At 51.0% G+C, this 20,898-nt stretch overlaps 1 protein-coding gene across 4 annotated transcripts in view; it reads left to right on the top strand.

The window, feature by feature from the left end:
* Window positions 1-1,467: 1,467 nt before the first annotated feature.
* Window positions 1,468-20,898, top strand: part of EYA3 (EYA transcriptional coactivator and phosphatase 3) — a 49,973-nt gene continuing 30,542 nt past the window's right edge. For 2 of the 4 annotated variants that reach the window (XM_068150930.1, XM_068150928.1), the window contains exons 1-2: window positions 1,468-1,558; window positions 15,758-15,857. In XM_068150930.1, the coding sequence (XP_068007031.1) occupies window positions 15,825-15,857 (33 nt within the window). In that variant the 5' untranslated portion in view covers window positions 1,468-1,558; window positions 15,758-15,824. Of the gene's footprint in view, window positions 1,559-10,384; window positions 10,401-15,757; window positions 15,858-20,898 lie in introns of those variants that run through there. The other 2 variants (XM_068150929.1, XM_068150931.1) reach the window with 2 other exon arrangements.

Genomic DNA, 20,898 nt, shown 5'->3' with positions numbered 1-20,898 from the left:
ACACTGACACAGACTGGGTTTGGTGTGTAAAAGCCTCAGTGCCACACTGACACAGACCCCATGGGTTTGGTGTGTAAAAGCCTCAGTACCACACTGACACAGACCGGGTTTATTGTGTCTTTTAAACGCCGAGGTGAAATCAAAAGCTTAGCACGTTCTGACCTACAAGGGAAGGGGAAAGAAATTATGTCACGGAGGTAACAACTTCTGAGAAACCTGCTAGAGCTCTCCAAACCCCAACCAGCCAAACCCTGCCCCGCGCACGCGGGAAATTCCCTACACGCACCCTCACCGCGCGGCTTGGACAGCGCCGCTGGGCGGTGACAGCCGACTGCCGCAGCGCCAGACCGCAGCCCAGGGCACGGCCCCAGGCGTATCACAGAATGTCAGGGCTTGGAAGGGACCTCCCGAGATCACCGAGACCAACGCCCCTGCCAGAGCAGGATCACCCAGGGCAGGTCACACAGGAACATCCAGACGGGTCTTGAAAGTCTCTGAAGTGTACTTCACAACCTCTCTGGGCAGCCTGCTCCAGGGCTCCAGCACCCTCACACCAAAGAAACTTCTCCCCCTGTTGAGATGGAAGCTCCTGGGTTCCAGTTTGTGTCCATCACCCCTTGTCCTATCCCAGGACACCACTGGCATGAGCCTGGCCCCTTCTTGCCCCCCACCCCTCAGTTATTTGTAGCCATCGATCAGATCCCCTCTAGGGCTGCTCCAGGCTAACCAGTCCCAGGGCTCTCAGTCTCTCGTCTCCACACAGATCTTCCAGGCCCTTCAGCGTCCTCATAGCCTCTGCTGGACTCTCTCCAGTAGATCCCTGCCCCTCTCGACCTGGGGAGCCCAGAACTGGACACAATCCCTGTGGTAGTTTCAGGCTATGCATTTAAAATGTTTTTCACAGATCTTGAACAGAAAGTAGTAAAAATGTAAACAAATCACTATTGGGTGTGAAAAGGAAAATTATTATAGTTCTAAACAATCCCATTGGAGAACTAAGGAACCAAAACTGGTTGTACAAAACAATTTCTCTCCTTGTTTCCTGGGGATAGCAGATGCTAAGTTGCTTCTGCTTGACCTGAGCTGCACCGCTTTGTTGTGACTGCCGGTAACTTCTGTGCTTGTGTCTCTTGTCCCTTGTGTAGAGGGGTAAGGGGCAGGCAGGGAGGGAGAAGCTAGTAGCTTCCCCTGGTGCTTGGCCAGGGGGTTCCTGTGCTGATCGTCAGTTGTGAGCACTGTAACTCCTGTCTAGCTGTACACATTCACTGCGTTCCCTTGCGGGCTGTCGTTTTAACTACAGCTTCCAGCTGGGCTGGGCTGGCAAAGCTAATGCGGGGGGAGAGCTTCACCCCGCCACAACCCCGCAGCAGGGAAGCGGTCAGCACCACCACCGCCTCGCCCCGGGCCGCACCCGAGCCCGCGGCGTCACTTCCGGCGCGGCCAGCTCTGCTTCCGGGTGGCGCCGCGGCGGGCGGGGCGAGGTGAGGAGGCGCGGGGCCGCCGCTGCCATGTCCGCTGCGGGACGCGCTCCCGGGCCCGGCTGCGGAGCCGCCTCTCGGTAAGAGCCCGCTGAGGGAAGGCCGGGCCGGCGCCGCGCGCCCGGCGCCACTGAGGGGAGGGCGGCGCGGAGCTTTCCCCGCCCGGGGTGCGCTTCCCCCCGCGCAGCCCCCGGCGCCGCTCCCCCGCCTCAGGCCGAGGCCCGGCGGGCCCGAGCTCGTCGGCCGCGGGGCGCAGGCGACGCCGCGTGTGTGAAGTGTCTGCTCCTGCCCCCGGCCCGGGCGTGGGCCCGAAGGGGCGCCGAGGGGCGCTGCGGTCAGGGCAGGAGCGGCAGTGCTGGGCTGGAGCCCCGGGCTCGTCGCCCCGAGCACCGCTGCCCCGGGGCACGGCGGGGTGTTCCCAGCAGCCCAGGCGCTTCAGCCGCTGCTGCTGCTGCTTGGAAGAGCTGGGAAGCGGCCAAAAGATGCAGAAAGACGCTAACTGATTCCCTTAGCTCAGGTAACGAGGAGTGGCTTGGCGGAGGTAACCGACAAAACTGGCCCTGGGATGTGCCCTGGACTTGGTGGCTCTGCACAGGGCCGTCAGCAGGAGGTGACCTCAGCTCAGGGCAGCCCTGCTCAAACTCTGCTGGCTGTGCGAGGACACAGCTAAACATACCTCCACTTCTTACCCCGGAGTGGGTTTAGCTGCTCACACTGCAGCTTGTGTAGACAAGTCCAAGAGGATGTTTTTGTATTGGCAGGGCCAGGATCAGTCGGGCTTTGCAGGCTGTGCTGGATCCGGCTCAGCTCTGCTGGGCATTCCTGGTGCTGGGAATGCTGTGCTGAGTTGCTGAAGCTGTATGTGGAGCCAGCTCAAGCACGGCACGCCTTACAGTTTGGTTTCTGCACTGCATGGTGTCGTTAAATTGTTTCCAGGCTGGAGCTAGCCCTCCATGGGACATAGCTGTGGCAATTCACATGGAGCACTGTACAAAACAGCCTCGGTGGACGTTGCCTTTGGAGTGGAGCAGGTTTGCTGCTGCTTCTGTAATGCACTTCATCTGCAGCATTGTAATTTCCACCTGGTAATTAAGTGAACTCTACTCAGCAAGATAATGTTTTTACAGTTACCATTGTCTGCCTCTGTTGTTTGGTTTCCTTTGATTTTTGTCTGTTGCAGATTATCTTAAGTTCATCATGCTGGGTTAGGTTTTGTTGGGAGCTGTAGCAGTTCACATGCCTCCAGTTGCTGTCATAATCAGCTGCTTTTCAAGATGCATGCAGATAGTGGCTTCCTCAACCTGCAGACCCACTGGCCTGTCAGAGTCACCTATCACATTTTGGGCTTTTTCTTGTCACCTCATGCTGTGATGTTTCTTACCTGCAATCCTCCTCAATCCCTCTTTTGCCAGGTGAGCAGCAGCAGGTCCACTCTCAGTGCTGTGGCTGTAAGGCAGGTGAAGGTCTCACAGTTCACAGCCCGCTGGAGTGTCTGCACAGGGACTTGCTGCAGCCTTTGCCTCCCAGGCAGCCACAGCACCTAGCTATGGCACCTTGGCCACTGCATTGTTGAGTTGTGTCATTCAGAGCTGTCACCTGCCCATTACAGATGGATGCAGAGCTGCATTAACTCCTGAGTAATTGGAGACCTCACAAGGGCTTATGGCTTCTCAAAACCACGAAGGTGGGGGGCCACAAGGATGAGCAGAGTGCTGGAGCACCTCTCCTATGAGGACAGACTGAAGGAGTTGGGGCTGTTCAGTCTGGAGAAGAGAAGGCTCTGAGGTGACCTAATTGTGGCCTTCCAGTATCTGAAGGGGGCCTACAGGAGGGCTGGGGAGGGACTTCTCAGGATCTCAGGTAGTGATAGGACTAGGGGGAATGGAATGAAGCTGGAGGTGGGGAGATTCAGGCTAGATGTGAGGAGGAAGTTCTTCACCATGAGAGTGGTGAAGCCCTGGAATGGGTTGTCCAGGGAGGTAGTTGGGGCCCCGTCCCTGGAGGCTGGATGAGGCTCTGGCCAGGCTGATCTAGTGTGGGGTGTCCCTGCCCATGGCAGGGGGGTTGGAACCAGATGATCCTTGTGGTCCCTTCCAACCCTGACTGCTACTATGATACTATGTAAACCTTGTCCTGTAAATGTCCAGATGTCTTGAATATTAAGCAGTTTGCATGTCGTGTGTGAGGGGTTGGAGTACCCCCACAGCAGATGAATCAATGATTTCCCAACTTCTGTGTGCCAGAGGGTTGTTGTGTATCACTGGATATAAACCTGGATGAAATACACTGAAATAGAACCTGGCAAGTAGCACAGTCTCTGAGCAGGTCATGGTAAGCATGAAGATCTGAGGCTTCAAACAGGTCATGTGTCACTGTGGACAGGAGTGACTCAGTGCCTGTATCCCTGATTATCAGAGGTAGGACTGTGGGGTTTTCCCTCTCTGCAACTCTGTGGGGCCTTTTTTTTTGCCCTGAAAGGTGCTCCTAGCCAATGGATGTTTGTTACAAGTTGTACTGGCTCTGCAAAACCCTGTGACTGGAAAAGGACTTGTCAGGATGGAGATGTAGAGGAAGCTCCTGAGGCCTTAAATGAAATCGTGGCAGAATGTAGCAGCTGGTGTTGTGTGTGTGGTGTCACACTGAGCAGTGTCTGCAGACAGCCCATCCCCTGACAGCTTTGTCTCTTACAGCTCCTGAGGGCTTCTGTCACCTAAACCACGACCAGTGGCACTCAGTGGTTACACTGTGGGAGTCAAGGAAGGTCTTTCTCATTTCTTTCTTGCTTTGTCTTATTAATTTTTCTTCCCAATCCTAATTTGTCTGGAAGTTTTTCCTTTGATTAGTTAACAGGCAACAGACCAATCCCTTTAGCAGGCCCCCTCTAGCAGTGATCCAAGGGTGGTTGATGTGGATGCTGTAACTGGAGGCACTTCAGTCCCTCAGGCAGTAATTTCCTCTCTTAAATCCTTTCTTCCTTCTTGAAGCCACATCCAGAGCTGTAGTGCAGGTGGTGCTGCAAGGCTCAGCTCTCCTAATGTGGTACTGACATTGAGGGGAGTGCTGTGGGCAGAGGACCTGGTGTGGCACAGCAGGTCCTTCAGCCTGTGGTGGCAGTTTGAGCCATGCCACACCAGGCACTGCTGTCTTGGCTTTCCCACATTGTCCCTGTCTGTCCCATAATGAGAGCTAGAACCCAGGCTTTTAATTAGCTTCATCATGATACTAAATTATTTTCCTAACTGGGAGCCTTTTCAATCTCTTGTGTCCTTAATCCCATGCTTTCAGGGCTTGCCTGATTCCAGAGGTAGCTGAACAGTTCTGCAGGAGGTCTCTCCCGAGCTGAGGGCTATTTACAGAACTGCTCTTACATCCCAAGAGCTTCCTTCCAGGTCTTGCTGTCTGCACTGTTTGTGTTTGAACACTGACAGAGCTGCTTCTCTGTGTCACCAGCTGAAACATAACCAAGTCTGTGGCAGCTTTTGACCCTGGGAGTGGTCCTTATGTCTGTCAACATCACCTGCAATTCTGTGCTGTCATCTGGGGTTCCAGGTCTCCTACTAATGTCTTTCCTATGACAATGTCCCCCCAGCTCTGTTCAAGAGAGGTTAAGAAATTCTTCCTTAACTATGATTGATTCAAGTTGATCAGAATACTCAGAACCAGGGTCATTTGAAGGAGTAGGTGAGGAATTGTTTTCAAAGCAGAAAAGGAAGTGGCAGCTCTTCTCCAGACCAGGCGGAAGTGCTCTGAAGTAGGCTTGGTCAGTATGTTCCTCTTGGAGTTTCCCCATGCTGCTTTTTGAAGGTGTGGTTGTTCTTGTATCCCCTTGGGGTAAATACTATCACAGAAAATTACCCCATTGGTTCAGGGCTTTGGAGTGTAGCACAGAGGGTTTGGTCTCATTTGCAGTATCCTAGAATGGCTCAGCTCAGAAGGAACCTTGCAGATCATCCATTCCAACCTCCCCACCATGGGCGGGGACACTTCTCAACTAGACTCAGCTGCTGAAGGCCTGATCCAGCCCGGCCTTGAACACGCCCAGGGAGGAGGCATCCACAGCCTCCCTGGGCAACCTGTGCCAGAGTTTCACCACCCTGGTACTGAAGAATTTCTTCCTCAGCTCCAGTCTAACCCTGCTCTGCCTCAGCTTCAAACCACTCCCCCTTGTCCTGTCTCCAGACACCCTCAGGAAAAGTCTTTCTGCAGCCTTCCTGCAGGATCCCTTCAGGTACTGGAAGGCAGCTCTTCTCCAGGCTGCACACCCCCAGCTCCCTCAGCCTGGCCTCACAGCAGAGCTGCTCCAGCCCTTGGATCATCTTTGTGGCCTCCTCTGGACTCACTCCAGCAGCTCTGTGTCCTTCTGCTGGGGACACCAGAACTGGAGGCAGGATTGGAGGTGAGGTCTGAGCAGAGTCAAGGGACAGAATCTCCTCTCATGGCCTGCTGGCCAATATCTGATGTTCATACCTTTATAACAACTCTTGACAGTTCAGAAGCTGCTGCCCTGGCTATTCTGTGTGCTTTAAAGCCCCATTTCCTGTCCATCCAGAGTTCTTAGGGTATTAGCTGGCCTGCCTAGAAGATAAAGGAACTTAAAGGAACTTACTCATTAGCTTAGCTGGAATGCTGGAGAACTGTAGAGACACACAAGGGTTATTTTTTCTACTCTGTTATCTTTCTCTATTCAGAGTTAGCTCTCGTGCCAAGCTTATTGCTGTGTTGACCTTTCTGGATATGAGGAGAAATTAATTCTTCTGGCTTAAAGAAAGAGAGAAGTTACAGAATGCTCCCTCTTGCCTGACCTGAAGAGAGTCAGAAAGTCCCCATGAGCTGATGATAACCACTGCTCCCAGCATTTGAAAAGAGAGAGCAAAAGCAGTGTGACAGTGCTACAGTTGCCTGAGTAGCTTTCCAGGGCCTAAAGAGTGTAGCTTTGTGCTGAAGGAAAAGCAGCACCAAGTTGTTAAGCTTCTCTGATCTCTGAATGGAATGAGGATTTTTATGGGTGCTGCTATAAAGAGCAAATGTCATTGGTCTTCTGTGAGAGTGCTGGGTCTTGCTGAGCTGCTGCCAGGATGCAGTGCATGGCATGCAGCTCCTGTTTGCAGTGAGGGAAGCAGGAAGTGAGAGAGTCAAGAGAGTTTGGGCAGACTCCATTAGCTGCAGCAGGCCTAAGCCAAAGGTGGCAGCCCTGGGGAGGGGTTTCTTGGTGTTGACTGATTCTGGAGCTAAAAGGTAGCAGGAAATCCTGTGGACTCTGGTTCGTCAAAGGTTATCTTAGCTGTGGTGAGCAAGCAGACAGAAATAGCTTAGCCTGAGGCTGTGGTCATCCTGGGTCCTCTTGGTCCCCTGGCTGCCCGGGGCACAGGGCTGTGACTGTGAGCTGTGGCTATACTCCTTGCCCATCTCATCTGTCAGGTAACTCACTGGTGTGTGGGGTTAGCCTGTCTGGCTCCAGCTGCAGCAGTTTGCTTGGTGTGGTTCACTTTGCAGCTGATGCCAGCTAAAGCTGAAATGCAGGATGCTGCCACTTGCCACAACTCAGCTGGTCACCAGTGTCTTGGTAAGACAATCCCTGCCCATTGCTCTGCCCACCTTCACTCTGTGCTCTGGATTTGCTGCACCCATCAGAAACTTCAGCACACACAGCAGGTTTTGCTGGTATTCATTTGTTGTCTGGTTAGGGATTAGCTCTCAGATTAGCAGTGAAGGTATCTTTGTGATCTCATTTGTGTCCTCCTGGAAAGAAGCAAGCCTTGCCCACAGGGGAAGCTTGGAGGACCAGGTTTGCACAGTGCCTGAAGCAGTGTGACAGGGTGAAAAGGGAGCTGAAGAGCTCCTTGCACAGGAGACTCTAAGCAGTAAATACATTCTCTTGGTGCAGGCAGTGATTGTGTGGGGCTGCTTGGTGACCCAGGGTGATGGATTGGGCACCTGGGGATGATAACAGAGAAGCTCAGTGAATGTTTTGTTGTCGCTGTTACTGCTAGAGATGGGCTCCAGAGGACATCCTGGGATGTCCTACAAGAAGGGTGGAGACTGTTTGCAAAGGCCCAGTCCATAGGACAAGGGGCAGTAGTTTGAAATTGGAGAAGAGCAGGTTTAGATTGGGTGTGAGGAACAAGTTCTACACCATGGTGAGACTCAAGAGGCTCTGAGCAACCTGATCTTGTGGAGGATATCCCTGCTGACTGCAGAGAGGTTGGACTAGGTGTCCTTTGGAGGTCCCTTCCAACCCAAACCATTCTATGATTCTGTTCTATGAAGACCATACAGGAAACTGACTTCCAGCAGCAATAGGATGATAGAGTTAGAAAGGACAAAATCTCTTCTGGCTGGAAAATGCACTCCACTGGGAAAGAGTCAGCAGGGCTTCTGTGAAGGGAAGTTCCACCTTGTTAATGTCCCAGAGTTCTGCCGTGCATCCACAGAGGGAAGCAACAGAGGGGATCAGATTTTCAGAGCATCTGACTTGAAGGGGACATTTGCCCTTTTGCACTCTTCAGTCACCTCCCACAGTGAGCCTTCAAACGTGACAGAAAGCAGCTCCTGCTGCATCCTCTTTGGTCTCAGGGAGTTGCAGATGCCCAGTTATCTTAAGGTGGTCTCATCAGAGCTTCATCTGTCTGTACATTGTTAGTGTCTGGGAGTAGCAGGGACATGCTGTTCCCAAGGGCAGAGGGTACTCAGTGCAAGGCAGGCATCAGGAGTGGCCTCACAAGCAGGGGTTACAGTCGGGCAGGACAAGCCAGGCAACAGCTGGTAGCAGGGTTAAGGCAGGAGCCTGGGCTGGCAGATGGATATATGGTGAGGCAGCTTTACAGTCAAGACTGCAGCTCAGGTTTGTGCTAAAGATGACAGGCATTGCTTGAAAGTAGCTCCCAAGGCAGGGCTAGGAGATTTTTGCTGAAGAGATGCCAGTGGGCACCAGGGAGGTGTTGAAGTCAGCAGGCTGCAGCCACATCTCATGTGCTGTGTGCTACTCTGGCTGCTGCATCTCAGGGGGAAGCAAAGAGAGGCAGGGGGCTGGAGCAGATGCCTTTGGAGAAGCTGAAGGCTGGGCCCCTGGTTTGGAGAGAGACTGTAATCAAGGGGTACAAATTCCTGAAGGCAGGGGAAGTGCTGCAAGCAGAGCCGGCTGGGCCGGGACTGAAGGCGCTGAGCAGCCAGCTGTGAGACAGCCAAGAAATCCTTTCTGTGGCAAGTCCTGAGCTGCCCCAGCAGCTGGTTCAGCTAGGGCCCAGACAGATTGGTGGGAAGCATCCATGAGTGGAGGCTGAGGCAGGGCTGTCACCTCTGGTTCCATGCTTGTGGCTGCTGGAAGGGGCATGCAGGGGTGGCGGAGCGTGGCCAGGCTCATGCCCTCCCTTCTGCTGGTGTCTGCTGCTGGAGACTGCTGAGCTGGGCTGGAGGGACCATTTGTCTGCCTCTGCTGGTGCTCCCACCTGCCTCTGCCAGCAGGACTGATGCTGTGTGAAGCAAATGGTGTAGTAAACCCCTGAAATAAAAGCAGTGGCTGTTACTGAGCAGCTGAGTGTTGAACACCATCGCATAAACTGTTTTTATCCCCAGTAAAACATCTCCACTGTCCAGCACTTTATTCTTTCTTTCATTTTTTGAGCAGGTTACTCTAGCAGCTGTTGTTGCTAAGACACAAATAGCTACAGATGTTTTCAGAACTGATGGCACCCTGATAAATGCCATGGCTGCCTCTTGTGCAAAATAACACAGAAGGAAATTGAACGTGGTCACAACTTGTGGAATAAAGTCATGGTGAAAGTTGAGTGCTGAAACAGTTCTCTAACTGTAGATTGATCTGGTAGCCTCTGGAGGCAGCTGTGGGACTTTTTGATTTGAGTGAAGTCTTCTCATTAAAAGTAGAATGTAGCTCTTCATAGTATAAACAGTGCCCTTTGTGGGTAACGTGGTGCAGGTTTGCTGAGTGATAGAGCATTAAAAACCTCAGTCCTTTGATCCAGGAATTTCCCAATCTAGTTGAATTCATCCGAATTGGCTTCTAGAATCTAAAGGCAGTGTGCTCTGCTGTTTGCAAGTTTGCTTTAAAAAGCTTTGAGGCCAAACAGCACTTTTGTAACTCCCAAGATGCAGCTCTGGAGGTTTGCCTCGTATTTATCGGTTACCTGAAGCCACAGGGCGTGGAGCACCTTAGCATTTGTCATCTTGGGAACAAAGCTGTTAATTCTCAGTGCAAGTCAAATCCTCCTGGACAGAGGAGGGACTCGGCTTCTCTGCTTTGCTTCTGCTGACATAAATTCCTGCGCTGTTTGTACCTCGCAGCTAGCAGCGGGGAGCTGTCCGTGCGCCGGCTCCGCTGCGCACGCTGAGGCAGAGCCCGCACCCGCCGGCTCCTTTCTGGCCTCAGTGGGAGTTGTTTTTCTGCAGGATGAAGTTGTTCTTTCCAGATTTTCGCTTTGTGAAGAGGGTTCTTCTCCCCATTAAAAAAATTTCCCTGCTGCGTTTCACAATCCCATTCCCTGAAGCGGCTCAAGAGCTGGGGCAGCAGGCGGCCCCTGCCGACAGCCCTGCCGGGCTTGCAGCCCGATGGGAAGGCTCCTGTTGCCGAAACAGGCACTGCTGAGGGGGCTTTGCATTCCCACATTTCCTCTCAGGGATTTTCTCACTTTATAAATGCTGCACTTTTTTTTTTGGTGGTGGTGTTGTTGTTTGGTTTGTTTTCCATTGTAAGATGATGAAACTTTAATCAAAGCAGGATTTTCCAGCCCTGCAGGGCTGGGTTGGCACTCTGTGGACACTCGTCCCTTCCAAACCAGGACTTGCTGGCTGGCTGCCTGCCCTGCAGCTTCTGCAGTGGTTTATTCTGAGCATTTCCCAGTTAATAAAGAAGGGATGAGAGAAGATGGAGAGGGAGCAGCAAACAGCCCAGCAGATCTCATGGCAAAGGTCTGTTCTTTGTTGTTGTTTGCAGCATTTTGCAGGTACCCACGTGGGGGGGGGGGGGTGTGTGTGTCTGGGGGCATGCCTAGAGTGAGGGACAGCAAAGAGTGTCAGAGTATTAATCTTTGCCCTGAGATCTGCTGGATTGGATAAGGGTAGGAAATGGGCAGCCTGGTGTGTTGTAGCACAGCTTTCAGGTGTTAACTCTGTTCCTTTGTATTTTAACCTGCTGCTCTGCTGCTGAAGGAGGAAACTAAGCTGTGCTTAGGGAAGGGCTCAAGTTGTGGTGCCTTGGAGATTGATTTTGAAGGGAGTTCTTAAGAGTTGTTTGGAAAGCAAGACTGGTGCCTGATTGTTGACACCATTGGAAAGTAGGATTTGGGGTTCTCACAGTTTGAAGTTAGGAACTGGAGTTCCTTTCCTCTCTCCTGTATTGTCCATCCCTGCAGCGATGCCTCTCTTCTCACCTGCTGCCCAGTGCTGGCATGGCTGCCAGGCACTGCCCCTGCAGCCTTCCTGTGGTGCTGAGCACCGTGCACAGGAGAGCATTCACAATGCTTACAAACCATTTGCTCTGACAAGTAGAACTGTATTAGCTCTTCCAGTCCTTAGTGGAGGAGCAAAGCCTTCATCTGCTCACTCTGCATGTCACTGGAGCTGCATTAGCTGATTCAAGATCCCATCTCCTGTCTCTGGAAGGTTATCCCTGAATTGTTTTGGGTGTGCATTCAGAGTCACCAGGCAGAACATTTTGCACACCCAGGCATCTGTTTACTCATTCATTTCATTTGCACCATTGTGATGGTGCAACTGTATAAAGAATTTTCATTATCTTGCTTTTGCCTGAGGGAAGGAAAAATGGAGCTTAGTACACAAAACAGTTCAATTCCTCACAGCAACTCAAGGGGCTGGTTTATGGTACAGCCCAAGCTGGGAACCAGGGGGGATGCTGTCATTTCCTGTGACCTTTGATCAAGCTGTTTAAAACCCCCCAAAAAAGGGGGGTGGGGGGAAAGAAGATATTCTTCAAAACCTCAAAGAATGCCAGTTTCTGCCAAACCCTGCTGAGGGATCTGTAGGAGTGGGCAGCAGGCTGAGTTTGCTTGCTGGGTGTAGCCAGAACCCCAGTTTGGCTACATTGAGTGCCACACATCCCAAATTCAGTTTTGGGCCCCTCATTTCATGAAGGACATTGAGAGCTGGAGCAGGTCCAGGGCAGGGCAACAAAGCTGGGGAAGGGTTTGGAGAACAGGACTGGGGAGGAGCAGCTGAGCGACCTGGGGTTGTTCAGCCTGGAGAAGAGGAGGCTGAGGCAAGACCATCTGGCTCTCCACAACTCCTTGAAGGAGTTTGGAGCCAGGTCAGAGTTGGTCTCCTTTGCCAAGCAGCAAGTGAAAGGACAAGAGAAAGTGGCCTGAAGTTGCACCAGGAGAGGTTTAGATTGGGCACTTGAAAAGTGCTTTCACCAAAAGGGTTGTGGAGGCCTGGCCCAGGCTGCCCAGGGCAGTGGTTGAGTGCCCATCCCTGGAGGGATGTAAAAGCTGTGCAGAGGTGGTGCTGAAGCACATTGTCTCGTGGTGGCCTGGCAGTGCTGCTAGTGGTTAGGTTTTTCCACCTGAATGATTCTGATTTTGTTTTACCTTCCTGTTGCCAGCTCTGACTTTGTTGCCCTAACTGGAGCTTTGTGCTCAGGGAATGGTGGTGGTTTTAAAGTAACACAACCCCACATGCACACAGCTTTCTTCCTAATCAGTTTAATTACTGCTTGCTTTTGTCACAGTATCCTTGACATTGATTATTTGCAACTTGAGAGAAGAACTCTCCTCAGCTGAGATGTGATGTGCAGAGGCAAGGCAGATGAGATGGGCTTGAAGAGAGTGAAAGCAGAGCCTGGTGCTTGGAGCAGGTCGCTGTCAGAAATGATATCCACAGTATCTGCTGGGAGGAAGCCAGCCCAAGGCAGAGTGTGTGGTGTAGGATTTGCTCCATGTTAAGCCATGGATCCTTGCCAGGGCTCTTGACAGGGAATCACAGGATCAGAGGATGTTAGGGGTTGGAAGGGATCAAGTCCACCCCCTCTGCAGCAGCAGCTTAAACTTTGTGGTGCAGGAGGCCTCTGGTGGAGTGAGACCCTCTGTGGGTCCCTGCTGGCTAGTCAGCTGTAGCTGTTAGGTACATCCCTTCCATGCTGCTGCTTGTCTGCCTGCTTCTGTCCAGCAAGAGCTACAAGCACTAGGTGTTTGTGAGATGTCTTCTGGCCAAGCTGCTATTTCCTGAGTATGGAGAAAGCATGAAGCCAGCAGAGGTCAAGCTTTCAGTTGCTATCTGGGCAGGCAGTTGCTGCTCATCTGCTTTGGGTCATTCATTTCAGGTGCCACCAGATGCCTCACTCACTTGAGAAGAGAGTTTTTGCTCACAAGTGCAGCACAGCTCCCAGGGCTCTGGAAACCTTTTTTCCCCCCTCTAACTATATAGCTCCTTCTCAAAACCAAACCTAAAGAACTCCTAGCTTTTAAACCAAACATGGAATGGGAAGTTACTGCTTTGGGGATCAAAATGCAATGTGAACTCTTTCTCCATACTGAAGAGCTTGGATGGGGATTTATCTAAGAAATTGAACAGTGGAACAATGTCAGATTACAGAAATGAAGGACAAGGGCCAGGGCAGGAGCTCTTGGTGTCAGTTTCAGATGTTCTTCTTGTTGGCCATCGGATTCTTTGCCCCTCCTCATCATGCTGTTGTTTCTCTTCAGTCTTGACTTTGCCTCTGTTATTCCTATAAGAACTAAAGAGGAAATAAGCTCGATATTTAAAGTAAAACCAATTAAAACTGGTGGGGAGAAATCTGGAATGGTGTCAGTAGTGCACTTCCAGAAGAGCCTGGGTTATTGTAGAGCAAATTCAGGCAGTAAAGGAGCTTTGGTTAGGGGAGCCAACCTGGGGAGAAATACTCAAAACCTCAAAGAAATGTTACCCTAGCAGAAGGGATTCACCCTGGCATGTCAGACTTTTACCCGTCCTCAAGTAAGGGAGAAGAAACCCTCCGTGTTTTCATGGTTGGTGTGGCATCAGTGCAGGCTGGTGGTGCTGCACTGGCACATGCCCTGGGTTTAAGTAGGTCTGGCAGGGGCAAGAGGGGAAAGGGGCAGCGATTTCCAGGACACAGGAAGGTTGTTTGTGTCAAGCTGTTCAGTCTTTTGTCATGGGGACAGCTTGATGATGTGAGGGTGGCTGGGTACTCAGACCAGGATGGAAGAACATTAGGACAGAGAGAAAGGAGAGCTGGGCAGGCAGCTTTTGGCATTTCCTCTGATGCCTGCAGCAAAACCTCAGTGGCTGTGGAAGCAGGGATAGGTTGGACCTCAGCACATCAAGTGTCTGCATTTCATTTCTTCCACATTACTAAGTGGTTTTCAGCATTCAGATTGCTGTAACCCACTTGGGTCCTGCTCTGTGTGCAGTAACACATTTGTGTGACTGTGGAGGGGACATCTGGGATGGGAGCTGTGCTGGTTTGAACTTTAACTAGAGTTTAAAAGCTCAAAGGATAACAGAATGAGATTCCTCCCCCCTCCCTTTCCCTAGTAAGGAAAGACATAAAATGAGGGGGAGGGGGGGCAGGGGAAAGGGGAGGTAAAGTTCTGAAAGAAATAATCTGGAATCAGTTTGGAAGTAGGAGGTAAATTTTTTACAACATATATATATATATAGCAGTGACAGAGAGGGTTCACAAAGGTAAGGGACAAGGATAAATAGGAAATTATACAAAACCAAGCCTGGATGTCCTTGTATTCCCCTGGATGTGAGCAGATTCAGTCCTTTAGAGAGCCTGGATGCAGCTTGGGGAACGAGCCTCGAGCACATGGTCAGTGCAGTGGGCAGCAGCAGCTGATCTCTCTCGAACCTGCGAGGCAAGAAAGAGAGGGGAAGCAGCAGCAGCAGCAGATGTCCCCTTTTTAGAGGCTTGCTGGACAGGAAGGGGGAGTAGAATAGACCACCCTTGGCCCAGGGGACCCCTTCTCCTGGGAGGGGGAAAACCAAGTCTCTCTCTGCCCACCTGGATCAAGTTTCTTTCGTCCACCTGGGGGCTGGGTTCTGTCATGGCCCTGGAGGAGTGTAACCCAGCACAGAAGCCTTGCTTTGGGTGCAGCTGGGATGGAGCTTGTCTGAAGAGGGTAGGAGAGAGTGAAAGAGCAATCACACACAGGTCATGCTGTTTGTGACTGTGGGTTGGGCAGAGGGGAAAGCCATGGGGGACTCCTGCCTCTGTGTTTTGGCCAGCAAGCTGCAAAAGTTCATCAGTGGTGAAAGTAATCTGTAGAATGGAATAGGAATGGGAGTGGGAATGGGAATGGGAATAGGAGTGGAATGGGAGTGGGAATGGGAATAGGAGTGGGAATGGGAGTGGGAATGGGAATAGGAGTGGGAATAGGAGGGGAATGGGAGTGGGAATGGGAATAGGAGGGGAATAGGAGTGGAATGGGAATGGGAATAGGAGGGGAATGGGAATGGGAGTGGGAATAGGAGTGGAATGGGAGTGGGAATGGGAGTGGGAATGGGAATAGGAGGGGAATGGGAGTGGGAATGGGAATAGGAGGGGAATGGGAGTGGGAATAGGAGTGGAATGGGAGTGGGAATGGGAATAGGAGTGGAATGGGAATAGGAGTGGAATGGAATGGAAAAGAAAACATGCTTTCCATGGCTTTAGCCCCCTGGGGGATGGCAGCTCTTGGACCTAGCCTGTAAGATCTCCCTGCTGGATGCTGCTGCATTACTTAGCTTCCGAAATAAAAAGGGCTTTATGCATTTTCATCACTTTTTGGCCTTTGTAAAGGTGCACTTGCAATGCTAAACTTGCTGTGTGCCCGTGGCAGCCAGCAGTGCTCCAGGTAAATAAATACATGTAGGTGTCCAGTCTTGCCCTGGTTTTTTTTGTGTGGGGGGTTGTGTGTGGGTGTTTTTTTTTTCCCCTAATTGTTCTGTTATATAAATGTTCTAAATTAAAACAGGTTAGATTGAATCACGCTGTTTACTGACCTACTAGACCAAAGTTGATCGTTTGGAGTGTCTCTGGAAATGACGGGGCACGTGTCTGCGGGCTAGGTTAGCCGCCGGGGGCAGCCCGGCCCCGGCGCCGGCCGCGGAGCCCTGCCACGTGCGCGCGGAGCCGCGAGCTCGCCGCTAAATCCCTTGTTTGTGAAATCTTCCCTTATATGAGTTTCATCTTTTGCTGGGGAGATGGCGGCACGAGTTTAGGAAGCTTGTGGGTAGCATACATAACAATGAACGCTCGCTGATAGCCTAAATGATAAGCCTCCCCCCAAAAAGTACATAAAGCTATGAACACCTTTTTTGTTTGACAGGCTTTGAAGGCTGCCGGGGAACGCACGGTCGGGATCGGTTGAGCGTTAAAAGGCTGATTTCCCCCCCATGGAAGAGCCACAAGACTTAGCTGAGCAGCCAGTAAGTACCTTTCAACAAGGCTGGGCGTGAGCGTGGCAAACTAATTGGTCAGCTCAAGAAATTCATTGTAGGGGTTTTTAATTATCCCTGGCAAATGAGGCTTTGGTACTCAGGGCGTTAATCTGGAGGTGAGAAATGATGTTGCTGTGAGTGAAGTAGTGTGCATTTAGTGTGCTGTGGTTGGAGAGGCAGGGGGAATGAAGGCAACAGTTCTGTGTGCTTCAACTCTCTGAGGTAAAATCATGACTTGCTCTGCTCTGCAAACCAGGGCATTTCAAGCCTGCTCTAGAGAAATTAAAGTTCACTGTTTTAAGGACAGAATCAGCATGCTGGTCGTTGCAGTGGGGAGAGTCCTTAAGATCTTGAAGAGATCTCATGAGCCATCACCTCCACAGCTAGAAAGTGGCTTTTTAAAGTGTGTCAGAGTAAGGAAGCATGTCTGGAGTGCCAAATTGCTGTGCAGACATCTCCCATGTTTGTGTCACCAAGAGCTGAATCAGTCACACCACTGAAGCTTTGAGTAAAGTGATTCTTGGCACAGCGTGACAGGAAGCTGAATCGGTGTGTCTGAGATGTAACAGCATAGGAATTAAGCAAGAGATTTGTCTTAATGTTCTGCTCACAACTCAGACATGGGACACACTCAAGAAGTTACCAAGTTCCCTTGGCAGTGAAGTTTATTTCAGTTGAATTTCAGAGGCTGTCACAAATGCACACGGAGTCAGTCATGTGCCAGGAGCAATTTCTCACTGAAAACATTTGGATGCCTTTTTTAATGTGAGGATGCTGTGTCCTGCAGCTGACCAGTTAGCAGTGACAGTCTCATGTCCTTTATGCCTTTTTGTCACCTAGGAACCAAGTTGAATGAACTGGAAAAGTCAATTTCCAGCTGTTCAAAAGACTGCTTGGCACAGCACAGGGGGATGTGGTTGGGTCAGGGTGCACAAAACCTGAAACTCAGCAGCAAAACCACACAGGTTGTGCCCCAGCTATTTTTAGGATTTAAGACACAATTAAGTGTGTGTCCACAAAGAGAAAATAGCTGTCCATCCAGCTGTGTGTAAGGGAAACTGTTATAGAGAATTCTGTTCCTCAGTGCAGGAGAGATGGGCTGCAGCTAATTTTTGGTGCCTGGAAACATTCTCTGCAAGCAGATTCTGCTGCTGTTTTCCACTGAAGAGTTTCTTGGTAGTTTCTCTGAAGCACATTAAGCCATTTGGAGACTGAGCACAGCTGGGAGAGGAGGTGGTATGTGAAGTGTAGTGGCAGGGTGGAAATTAGGTGTTTAAGAGGGGATTGGATGTGGCACTCGGTGGTCATGAGGTCTGTGATGAGAGGTTGGACTTGATGATCTTTGAGGTCTTTTCCAACCTTACTCATTCTGTGATTCCCCCCCCCCCCCTTTTTTCCTTTTACTTTTTTCCCCTTCCTTCTGTTTTTCCATCCTTTTTTCCCCCTTTTATTCCTGTCCCCCACCCCCTTTTTTCCCCCACTCCTTTCCCACCTCCCCTTTGGAAATTAGGTGTTCAAGAGGGGATTGGATGTGGCACTCGGTGCCATGGTCTGGTCATGAGGTCTGTGGTGACAGATTGGACTCGATGATCCTCGAGGTCTCTTCCAACCTTGGTGATACTGTGACATTAAAACAATAATCTTTTGGGGCTTTTTTGGTAGAGAGACCATTCCTGCAACATTTTGCTAATAAAAAAGGAAAAAAAAATCCCAATTAAAAAAAAAAAGGGGAGAAAAAAAAACCAAAGGGGAGGTGGGAAAGGAGGGGAAAAAAAGGGGGGAAAAAAAACCCAAAGGGGAGGTGGGAAAGGAGGGGGGGAAAAAAAAAAGGGGGGGGGGGGGAGGACAGGAATAAAAGGGGGAAAAAAGGATGGAAAAAGAGAGGGAAGGGGAAAAAAGTAAAAGAAAAAAGGGAGGAAAAAATCACAGAATGAATGAGGTTGGAAAAGACCTCAAAGATCATCAAGTCCAACCTGTCACCCAAAATAAAAAGGAGGAAAGGAAAAAATGAAAAGGGAAAAAGTGGGGGGAAAGGAAACAAAGGGGGGGGGGGGGGAAGGAATAAAAGGAAGGAAAAAAGGGGGGAAAGCGGGGAAAGGGGGAAAAAAAGGCAAAAAATAAGGGGAAAAATATAAAGGAAAAAAAGGAAGGGAAAAAAACCCACAAAGAAAAGGAGGAAAAAATCCTCTCAGCCTGGTAGCCCAAGACTGATGCACAAATTTGTGTTCCTTCCCAAATGATTTTGCTTTCCTTAATCATGGGGACCAGATCAGTTCCTCACTGCAAAAAGTAGTGTTTGGCAACCTGTTGTTGACTGAATGCAGAGAGGAGCCTGTGGAGGAGTCCTCAGGCTTTGAGTTCAATGTGGTTGACCCAAAATATGGGTGAAAAAGAAAGCAGATGGGTGGTCCTGTTGTGCTGGTGTGGGCTGGTGGGTGCAGATGTATGCTGTGTCTCTTTCCTGAATCATTGTTGGATTTCTCACCCCACACACTGCTGCCTGGCAGGGCAAAGGTGTCTTTTGCTCCTGGTGTTTCAGTGTCCCTTCCCTTTCCAAGTCTGCATTACAATGGGAAAGTTTCTGTGCACACTGCAGTGATTGGAACCAGAAATGGAAGTGAAGAAAAAGAGAGGAAAGGGAAGTTTGGGGGGGAAGTGATTGGAAGAGACCTCCTGACCTCATGGCAAAAAAGTCAATCAGAGCAAATTGTTGATCTGGATTAATTTGTAGGAAGCTTCTCCCTTGTTGAGTCACAGTGGATGCCTGCAGTTAATTTTCATAATACTTTATTTAATCCTTAATGCTAGAAAATGCCCAAAATCTCCTTTCTCTGAGGGATGGTGGAGCTGTGTTGGACTCACTGCAGCCATCCCCTGGGTTGCAGCAAGACAGTCAGTGCTAGAGTGTGGTGTAGGAAAGGGCTCCACAAAGACCCAATGCTGCCAAAAGGACAGAGAATGTCCTGTCACAGGGATGCAGACTTTTCCTAACTGAAATTGGCTAGGAACAGAATTCAGTGTTCCTGACTGGTGAGCAGTCCTGAGGTCGCGGCAGCACTGCCACTCCTGAGCACCTTCAGCAGCATCTCCAAGAGAGCAGCTGGCTGGCTGGGAGGGGAGTGCCCTGCTTCTGCCCAGGCATGGAACTTTGTGAGTATCAGTGGAGAGCTGGATTCAGTCACACAACAGCTACTACCCTGCCTTGAGGAGGAAAGCTTTGCCTCTGCTTCGATTCTGCCTCTGTGCTTAGCACTGAACTGCAGCGCTGGTGGCTCTGGGGCAGCAGCAGAGCTTTCCAGCGCAGACTCATTGCTCTCCCTGCTTTGGATGCGGCTCAGCACACAGCTGCCTGCTGGGCTGCCAGCGACCGTTGCTGGCTCCTGGGGAGTTTGTCACCAGCTAACCATCACTCTCCACCATCCTTCTGTGTCCTGCAAACACTTCAACCTCTCCAGCAACATCCTCCTTCTCCAAACACTGGAGAGGCTTCACGTTGATTTTTCTGCCAAGCATCAGGACTCCAACTACCGGTGCCTGGCCGCCAGCTACCTGTGCCTGGCAACTCTTTTTGCAGCCAAGTCAGTTCTGCATCATAGATCATGGGACTGGCAGGGTTGGAAGGGACCTCACTGCTGTTAGCCCTTTGCCACTGCTCTCAATTTTTGCCAGTCCCTTCTCAATCAGAGGGGAGGATCTTCTGAATCCCAGAGGGAGCACACAGCTGGAGGGTCCAACACAGCTGCACCTTTCTTTCCATTGTGGGGTTCTCCCACTTCAAGGCAAAGATTGTTTGGCTTTGGTTGTCTGCTGGGGTACAAAAGAAAGTGTCCTACAAATGCAAAACAGCAAAAGCAGCATTTGTGTCAGGTGGCAGAGCGAGCAAGGGCTAAAGCTCTGATGCGGTAGTTGCGTGGCTGTGGGTGTTCTGTCCTGCACCAGTCCCTGCTCTCCACAGTGAGGCTTTACTGCTGGGGCAATAGTCACCAAAACCTTAACACACAGAGCTTCATCCCATTTCCCAGGGTGTCAGCAGAACAGCACCAGTTACAATCACAGAATGCTAGGGGCTGGAAAGGGCCTCCAGAGATCATAGAGTCCAACACTCCTGCCAGAGCAGGGCCACCTAGGGTGGGGCACACAGGAACACATCCAGATGGGTTTTGAAGCTCTGCAAAGAAGAAGACTCCACAACCTCTCTGGGCAGCCTCCTCCAGGGCTCCAGCACCCTCACAGTAAAAATGTTTTTCCTTATGTTGAGATGGAACTTCCTGTGACTGAGTTTGTGTCTGTTGTCCCTCGTCCTGTCACTGGGTATCACTGCAGAGAGCCTGGCCCCATCGTCCTGACAGCCACCCTGCAGATAGTTCTAGAAGCAATAAGGTCTGCTTCAGCCTTCTCCTCCAGCCTAACCAGCCCCAGCTCTCTCAGCCTCCCCTCATATGGGAGATGTTCCAGGCCCCTCAGCATCTCAGTGGCCCTGTCCTGGACTCTCTCCAGTAGCTCTTTGTCCTTCTTGATCTGGGGAGCCCAGAACTGGACACAGCACTGCAGGAGAGGCCTCACCAGCACAGCCTCTTACTGTAAGAGAATCTCTTTTGCCATTGGTTTTGTGCACTCAGCTCTGACTGTCTGTCAGCAGAGGTGAAGGCCACTTCTTTCAGTCACACATCCACATGTGGCAAGGTTCCTTGTAGCAAACAAAGCAGCTGCTCACCAGCAGAGCAGTCCCTGCATTCCTGTACACATCTCCGAGCTGCTCACCATTGACAGCAGAGAGGAGCCCCTGAGCAGCAGCTCTGAGCTCACTGCAGGCCTTTCCAGCCCTCTGCTCCTCGGTCAGGAACAGCCAGGCTGTCCCACCTGGGCTGCCAAAATGCTCTCCCAACTCTGGGCTCTCTACCTGGTGTGCAAAAGCCAGGGGACACACAGCTCAGAGATCTGGCTGCTTCCAGCCCTGCACAGACAAGGTGCCAGGTGAGAGTTCTGCTAGAGAGAGGAGATGGGGGAAAGAGTCATGGAATGGTAGGAG

The sequence above is a fragment of the Melanerpes formicivorus genome, unplaced genomic scaffold (assembly GCF_026170545.1).
Source record: "Melanerpes formicivorus ecotype bairdi unplaced genomic scaffold, bMelFor1.0.p_v2 SCAF_21, whole genome shotgun sequence".
Classification (NCBI taxonomy): domain Eukaryota; kingdom Metazoa; phylum Chordata; class Aves; order Piciformes; family Picidae; genus Melanerpes; species Melanerpes formicivorus.
The sequence above is the reverse complement of the archived record's forward strand: the minus strand, read 5'-3'. Positions and strand labels throughout refer to the sequence as shown.